The following is a 9,006-nucleotide window of genomic DNA, read 5'->3' as shown; positions in this document are numbered from 1 at the left end:
TTCTATTTTTTTTTTTTTTGGTTCTGTTGAATGCACCCCACCCCATTGTTTTAACTGCTTATTACTGGTCTGTAGGGAAGCTAATGCTTGTATAAATGAATTTTTTAAACTAGCCACCATACTGAATTGTTAGTTTTTAAAAATTGATTTCATCTGAAATAAATTACCTTTTTACGTCCTTCACCATTTTTATTTTTGGTATTTCTTTTCTTACTGAATTGGCCAGAATTTCTAGTGCTAGGCAGTCTTGCTTTAATCCAGATATTAACAGGAATGTCTGGTGTTTTATTATTAATATTTTGAATGATGCTGCCTATTGAGATATTCATTATCATGTTAAAGAAGTTTCTTATTAGTTTACCAAAAAAAAGTTACCCTAGAAATGGAATATTATATACTCTTTGACAACTTATAAGATGATGTGAAAATTATATTAATACAAGTGTTTATACTATGCCATCCTTTCATTCATATTGTATTCCTTAACATAATACCAAGTGGATTTAATTATATCATTATCAGTAGTTCCACGCCTGTACCCACATATGATTCCGATTTGTAGGGTTTTTTTTTGCCGGGGGAGAAGGGATGCTATCTTTGACAAGTATTAGTATTAGGATTTGTGAAATGAGTTGGGAAGTTTGTCATTTTTTTCCATGGTCTATTTCAGTTGAAGGAGCATGAAATTATCTGCTTCCTTGAAGTTTCAAAGAATTCAACCACAAAACCTTTTTGGCTTCAAAAATGTTTCCAGAGGTGATTTTTGTTTATTTGTTTTTAAAAAATGTCTCTTTTTCTCCATAGATACTGGTTTATTTGAGGTGTCTTCTTTAGCCAAAATTGGCAATTTATGATTTCTGAGAAAATCTTTGATTCCATCCTCGTTTTCATTCTTGCCTCCCTCCAGTCTGTTTTCCAGCCAATATGCTGTCATGGCATTTAAAACATCAGGTGGTCGCTCCCCTGTACAAAAACCTCTGACAGTTATCCACAGACTCTGTGTGTGTGGTCTGTGAAGGCCAGCTATGGCCTAGCTCTGGCTCCCTTCTCACTTCCTGTGTCTGGTGTCATCCTCCTGCTTGGAGCGACAGGTGTGCCCCAGAAGAGGAGCTGAGAACTGGATTGCACTGTGATCCTGCAAACAGCAACAAGCCCACTTGAAGGAGCCTAACTGTTCGGGGATTTTTGCTGACATAATACAGCTTGGCTCACAGCTGATTCTTGTCCTTAGGCTTAAGGGTAGAACACACATTAATAAATGCCACAGAGTATCTTTGGTTGAGCTCAGCCAGTTTTTTTCTTTTTCCCCCAGAAGAAGAAATACTATGCTTAATTGAATTCAATCAATATTGTTCAAGGGCTTCTTATAGACAAGCTATTTTGCTGAACTCTGGGATATAAGTGAGGCAGACACAAGTTATAATACCTCTTTTGCAAGGTGGACTGAAAGAGAACATATTGATAGAACATAGTAGGTTATGCTATAGTAACAAAAATCTCAAAGGTTTATTAACCATTATAGGTTTATTGATCAGTTTTGCTATATGTCCATTGTGGGTGGGCTGTCATTTTGTCATTTTCACCCTGGCACCCAAGCAAATTGAGTGGCCTCTATCTGGAAAATGTCTGGTGGTCATTGCTGGCCAGCATGTAATCACTCCTAACACTTTGTTCAGAAGTGACACCTGCCCCTTAAGCTCACATTTTATTGGCCAGAGAAAATGACATGGTCAAGTTGGACATCAAAGGGGCAGGGAAATATTAGCTTGAACCATATGAGATTGGCATTTTATTAAGTCAAAACTGATTGAATATCTCAATTGTATATGGTTTAAGGTAGCAGTTGTATATGGTATAAGGTAGCATAATCCTTCTATGGGGAGGACGATGAATATTTGAACAATGCAATCTACTCCATACCAGCAAAATTGCAAAATAGCTATGGGATTTTTAAAAAATTCAGATGAAAATTTTAACTCATAAATCCTTAATTGCACTTAAGATAGCCACATACAACCAATACTTCCATGTGTAGAAATGGGTAATACAAGCACAAGGTGTCACATAAACCTTTTTGTTGGATTTAGGGGCCATTGGTTTTGGATTCCAGATTCAAGGAACATGCCTAAATAAATAAACTTAAAATGTGCTGAGTTCTTGCAATATGCTAGGCTGCGTGTAAGGTGCTGGGATTGACAATGAAGCAGACTGACAGACAAGGTCTGTCCTCAGCGGCCTGAGAGTCTAGCTCCTGCCCCACCATCGTGCAAAGGCGATCTGTAGGGAGGCAGAATGGGGATGAGAAGGTTGTGGGGTCCTGGGGTGCACTTCTAATGGGGCTCACGTGATTGCTGGACAAATTCATTTCTGTGCAGCTGCAGAACTCATGGCAGCTTGCTTCTTCAAGGCCAGCAGGAAAATCTCTCTAAGCTCAGGGCAGGCCTACGCTGTCTGTTAAAGGGCTTACCTGGCAAGGTCAGGTCAAGCCAGGGTACGTTCCCTTTTGATCAGCTCAAAGTTAAACTGATTAGAAACTTTAATTATAAAATCCCTCCATCGTTAGCATATGAGGTACCTGAACATGGAAGTGACATCTTCATATCCACAGGTTTAGCCCACATTCAAGGGGGTGTGGACTTGAGGGGTGGAAATCTTGGAGACCACCTTAGAATTCTGCCTGCCTTAGGGTTTAGTTTTTTTAAATTTTAGCCAATTTTATGAGTGTGTTTCGTTGTTGTTTTAATCTGTGTTTTCCTGATGTCATTGGACATTTGTGTATCTTCTTCTTTTTTCTTTGAGACAGGGTCTCCGCTCTGTCACCTGGGCTAGATTGCAGTGGTGGTCATCATAGCTCACTGCAGCCTCAAACTCCTGGGCTCAAGCGATCCTCCCACTTCAGCCTCCTGATTAGCTCGGACTACAGGTGTGCTCCAACATGCCTGGCTAATTTTCTATTTTTTGTAGAGATGGGGTCTTGCTCTTGCCCAGGTTGATCTCCAACTCCTAGCCCCAAGCGATCCTCCAGCCTCAGCCTCCCAGAGTGCTAGGATTGCAGGTATGAGCCACTGTGCCTGGTCTGTATTTATTTTGTGTAGTCTTTTGCCCACATTTTTTTCTAGGTGGGTTGTATGCCTTTTTATCTTTGAGTCTAATGTTCTGACACAAATGTTGATGGTTAATCTTTTCATTTTTGATGAACATAAATTCTTCATTTTAATTGTCATATTTAGTAATTTTTTTTTTAGTGGTTAGTGGTTTTTGTGTCCTGTGTAAGAAATCCCCTGCCTATCCAAAGGTCCTAAAGCTATTCTGTCTGATATCTTTTCTCCTAGACCCTTTATTGTTTGGGCTTTTCACATTGAAGTCTATGATCCACTTTGAATCAACACACAATCATATCTTGTGTGTATGGGATCAAAAGTTCATTTTTTCCCCCACATGAATAACCAATTGATCCAGCAACATTTATTGAAAAACCCATCCTTTCCCTATTGAATTGTGCTTTGTCTGCAGGTAAGCGTGAGTCAGGTTTGGGTTCCCTTCTGGTCCATTGATGTGTGTGTCTGCCCACACGTGTGCCAACACCAAACCGTCCTTGTTGCTGTCAATTGCACTGTGATATCCACGCACCATCTTCAAAGGTGTCCTGGGAGCTGCCGCCTCTGTAGAGAGTTTGCAAGGCTGTTTCCCTGTGCCAGACCATCGGGACTGGGGGAGGTGACATTGGGAATAAAGAAAGGGGGAATAAGCCATGTCCAGACACTGAAAGAGCTTTTCTTAAAGACATCAAGGCTTTTTTTCAAAAGATGTATAGATGTTCGGGGGGATTAGAAAGCTTGGAAAAGCCTCCTCTTTTTAAAATGTCAAAAAAAAAAAATACCCATCTGGAGCAAGCTTTCTGTAACCATCCGGTCAGTGCATGTGGTGCTCTCAGCTGCACGGCGGACACACAGAAGGCCGTCAGGGATGGCGTTTACGAAGGAGTGGCGCAGCCCAGATGCTGAGCCCAGACGCGAGAGGGCGGGCTTTGAAGGGCCCGAGGGACACAGAGTGACCACAGGAAGGAGCCCCGCCCAGTGTTGGGTGGGGCTTCGGAGAGGGGCCCCTGCCTCGAGGACAGCATGCTTGGGCAGCCACTCGCACGGCCGCGGGTGGAAAAGGCTTCAGCTTTCGTTACCTCTTCTTTCTTCTATTTTTAGCTGTCCATCTCCCCCAGTATTAATGGTCTGTGCAGAAAATGAAAAGTAGAAAATGTCACCTTTCGCCCTCCACCCAGAATTGACCATGGTTACGCTGAGGCTCAGCTCCTTCCAGCGTGGAGTCTGAGCATCAGCTCATTCAACGTTCAGGAGCAACGGTAGGCGCAGTTTTACAACCTGCATTTCTTGCTTAGCATAAAGGCTCTACCCTGGGGACCTGATTTCCTTTTGAATCTCAAACCAGGGAAGTTTGGCCATTAGCGAGGATTTCCTCAATTTCCTTGGAATCATCACAGTGGCTGGGCTTGGTCTTCCTGAAGCTCGGGCCGTTTCCCCCTCCCCTGCTTTCAAGCTGCAGGTCCGGGTGAGAAGGAGGCGGATGCAAATGCAGAGACTCGACTTTCAGGCCTGGTTTCTCAAAGTGGAGATTCCTCTTTTTAAAGGCATAGAGAATTAATTTCATGACTGGGTCCCAGGCTCTGGGCTAAGCTTGAGCACCCAGAAACTGCTCACCAGAAGCGGAGGCCAGTGAGAGACACACGAGTGTCCGCGGTGCCAGGTGACAGGGCTCTCACAAAGGATGGAGAAGGGGCCGTGGCGGCTGGCCCAGTGGAAAAGTACCTCGGCCGTGATTCATCAGGGACACTGCTCTGCTGGTGCCAGGCCATCACCCCGTCCCGGAGACCAGACAGCTAACAGCTGAAAGTCACATCAAAAATGGAACCAACTTTAAGGGAAGAAAGTAAAGGAAAGTTAAGATACAAATGTGCTATTTTGATGTTATACCTGGGTTCTGCTGCAAGCCTCTGTCTAACAGAACCACAACGAGACTACACCTGCTACGTGGTTGGCACCGTCTGGGCACAGTGGGCAAGGCAGGCTCCAGCCCCAGGCAGCTCCCAACCTGTGAGGGGAGAACAACGTGGAGCCCCAACGGGACACAGACTGGCTGATTAAATAATAATGTGGTTTGGACAAATAAAATTCCCAGTGTCACTGAACTTTAAGCCCTGGCTGTAGACTAACTGGATGGTTTAAATGTGTAGCCACGTAGTGTCAGTACACAGAAATGACCCGTCTGTGGGTCTCAGCCCTGCTGTTTGAAGGCTCTTCACATTGTAGACACTAGGGAGGCCCGGCCCAGACTCCCCCCACCTCTCTCTCTCTCTCTCTCTCTCTCTCTCTCTCTCTCTCTCATACACACAACCCAAGGTATTTTTTTTTTTTATTTTGAGACAGAGTCTCACTCTTGCCCAGGTTAGAGTCCTGTGATGTCAGCCTAGCTCACAGCAACCTCAAACTCCTGGGCTCAAGCGATCCTCCTGCCTCAGCCTCCCAAGTAGCTGGGACGACAGGCACGCACCACCATGCCCGGCTAATTGTTTCTATATATTTTTAGTTGGCCAATTAATTTTTTTCTATTTTTAGTGGAGATGGGGGTCTCACTCTTGCTCAGGTTGGTTTCAAACTCCTGACCTTGAGTGATCCGCCCGCCTTGGCCTCCCAGAATGCTAGGATTACAGGCGTGAGCCACCACCCCAGGCCACAACCTGAGTTTTTAAAAACAGCTTTATTGAGATATAATTCAAATAACATACAATTCACCCATTTAAGGGATATAATTCAATGGGTTTTAATATATTCACAGATATGTACAACCATCAACACAATTCTATAGTATTTTATTATACCAAAAAGAAAAGCCACACTCTTTAGCTATTCTATCCCCTCATCCCCACTCCCTTCAGCCCTGAGCAACCACTAACTTATTTCTGTCTCTGCAGATTTCCCTGCTCTAGACATGTCTTTTGAATGGAATCATGTAACATGTGGACTTTCGTACCTGGTGTCTTCCATTCAGTGCAATGTTTTCAGGGTCCATCCATGTTTTGGCATGTCCACATGGTCCATCCACGTATGGTCCATCCACGCTGTGTCAGTCTGCATTCTTTTGATGGCTGAATGGTATTTCATTGCATGGATATGACACAGTTGGCTTATCTGTTCATCAGTTGATGGACATTTGGATTGTTTCTCTACCCTTTGGCTTCTGTGAATAAGAAGCTGCTATGAACAAGTGTGTACAAGTTTCTGTGTGGACATATGTTTTCACTTCTCTTGGGTTTGTGTAGATACTGCTAGGAGTGGGAATGCCGGGTCATGTGCTAACTCTTTGCTTAGCTGTTTGAAGAGCTGCCAGACTGTTTTCCAAAGTAGCTGTACCATTTACTTTGCCAACAGCAGTGTGTGAGGGTTCCAATCTTTCCACATCCTTGCCAAAACTTGTTATCATCTGACTTTTTGATTCTGGCTGCCCTAGAGCATGTGAAGTGGGACCTCACTCTGGTTTTGTTTTGTTGATCTGCTGATGACTAATAAGGATGTTGAACATCTTTTCATGTGCTTACTGGACCCCCGGAGTGTTTGATTCAGTTGATCTGGAGTGATTTAAAAAAAAAGTTTTTATTTTGAAATAATTTTAGGTTTAGAGAAAAGTTGCAAAAAATAGTACAAAACTCCCCCCATTTACCCTTAACCCAGATTCTGAAAATATTAACTTTTACCACACTTGTTACATCATTCTTGTTCTCTGAATGATGAGAACATTTAAATCATTTAAGTTGCAGTCAGGTCCCTTACTTCTAAGCACTTCAATATGTTTTTTCTTAAAAAACAAAAACAAAAATTTTATCTTATGCAAACACAGTTACATGATCAAAATCCAAAAATCAACATTGATTCAATACTGTAATCTGCTGAACTTAATCACGTTTTGCCAATTCCCTGGATATCAGCATTTTTTGAAAACTCCACAGATGATTCTACTGGATGGCAGGAACCTCGGCAGCCTCCTCTAGCAGAAAAGGATTGAGGGGAGGACCCTCCCCAAGGTCACCCAATGATTTAGGGCAAAGCTGTCCGGGTGCCCTGACCCCTAGGACAACTTTATGTGACTTAGGAAAAGAGGGTTCTTCTCCTGGCTGAGCAAGATGGGCAGTGGCTTGGGAAGGGGACAGCACCTTTGTCACCACACCATGTCCCTGCCCCCAGCAGGCTGCACCTTCTGCACCCAAGACCTGCTGCAACTAATAAGGAGGGGAGACGAGGACCTGGACGGCGAGCCTGTCCTCCTTGGTGGCCTTCATTTCCACGCTGGGAGAGGCCATGCCGGCCCCTGGGATAGGGAGAGGTTGCCGCCTAGACACAGAAGGCGAACTGTGTCTGCGGCACTCTGTGATCCCAGCGGCTAAAACCCACTCTGAGCTCTGTTTCCCAGCCCCCTTCTTTCCTGCTGGAACCCGCCTCAGGCACTCCCTCCTTCCCACCCCTCCCTCAGGCCAGCCTCCCTCTGGTCCCGGTGGTCTTTCTGACACAGGAGTCTGACCGCATCTGTCTCCAGCCTCTAAATGAAGCCCAGGCTCCTCCACAGTCAACAGGTGGGAGCACGGCTGTCCCTGCCCTGCCTGCCCTGCCATCGCCTTGACTCCCGTGTGCTCTTTGACACTTGGCTCTGGGGACTCCCTGGAAAGCCCCTCTGAGGCTGGTGGTCTGCCTCCCTGCACAGAGCCACCCAGAGTGTGCATGTGGAGGGGCTCGCATGAGTGGAGAGTGGACAGGAGGAGGACAGGGGCACGAGGGGGATGCAGGTTATCCAATTTAGTGCCTTATTCCCCAAAGTGGGCCCCTGGACCAGCAGCCTCAGTACTGCCTGAAACGTGTAAGAAATGCAAATTCTTAGGCATTACCCCAGACCTGCTGGAGTACACTCTGGGGGAACAGCCCAGCGTCTGCATTTTAACCAGCCCCCAGGCGCTTCTGATGCGTGCCCTGGCTTAAGAACCGCTGGCCCCAGGGTGGCCCTCCTCTGCTTCCGGAGCACAGCTAGCGAGTCAGGAGCATCAGTCAGTATTCCCAGTGCACCCACCACAAGCAGACAAAGGACATAGGAGAATGTGACTGGGTGAGTGGAAACCCAAAGCCCATGGAAGGCCACCTGAGTGGACCTCAAGCAGGTGGACTGGGCTCGGGGGTTACTGAAGGACACAGAAAGCTCAGCTACAGCTACCTCTCATCTGGGTTTTTGAGTGGTCATTGGGGAGGCTGTTATCATTCTCTTCATAGTCTCTCAGCTTTCCATTACTCATTGTCTCCTCTCATTTGGAGAGTGAAAAAAAAAATCTCGGCTGTATGTGTAAGAAAATAACAATGCAAGTTTGTAGAGAAAGAATCTTGGCCTTCTAGGTCAAGTTGACATCTGAGCCCCTTCACATCTAAGCACCTTGGAGAGCATGCTGCCAAAACTTAGTACATGCCTTTTCATGCCTACAGAACTTTGGCCCTTTGCGCTTACTGTAGTGCCTACTTACTTAGACAATGAAATAGCTCAAAGGTTGAAGCCCCTATTTCTCTTTTGTAAAATGTATTTTTTACAAGCATGTAAAAATGTAATTTTTACAATTTTTTATGATTCTGGCTCATAATTTCCTTGATTCAAAGTCAAGCAATTTTGCCCAGTCAGCAGTGTGTTGTTCTAAATGTATTTGCTCAGCTTTCCAGGCTGCCCCAAATAACAACATCGACAAGTTGTCATTCGTTATGCCTTGGTTGCTGCTTGAGGTTCTGTTTAAACTTATGTCTGTCTGATATTTCATTATTGAGAGTAAAAAATTTGGTCACGTTATGCACTTTAATTTTCTAAAGCAAATATGTTGGAAGAAGCCCATTAATGTAAACGTGGACTACTGGTCTTATGCAGTTGGTTTAGGGGAAAGTTAGTCTAAATGAAAAATATGGATTATAGATCTTA

General features: G+C 44.7%; 1 protein-coding gene across 1 annotated transcript; it reads left to right on the top strand.

The window, feature by feature from the left end:
- Positions 1-3,966: 3,966 nt before the first annotated feature.
- ARMS2 (age-related maculopathy susceptibility 2) lies at positions 3,967-7,831 on the top strand. Its single transcript, XM_076009647.1, is given in 4 exon segments — positions 3,967-4,083; positions 4,444-4,563; positions 7,159-7,309; positions 7,312-7,831. Coding segments are annotated over 4 exon segments (660 nt in total). The 3' UTR covers positions 7,584-7,831.
- The last annotated feature ends 1,175 nt before the right edge of the window (positions 7,832-9,006 follow it).

Source organism: Microcebus murinus, chromosome 14 (assembly GCF_040939455.1).
Source record: "Microcebus murinus isolate Inina chromosome 14, M.murinus_Inina_mat1.0, whole genome shotgun sequence".
Taxonomy (NCBI): Eukaryota; Metazoa; Chordata; class Mammalia; order Primates; family Cheirogaleidae; genus Microcebus; species Microcebus murinus.
Note: the sequence above shows the minus strand (reverse complement) of the source record. Positions and strands in the feature narration are given on the sequence as shown.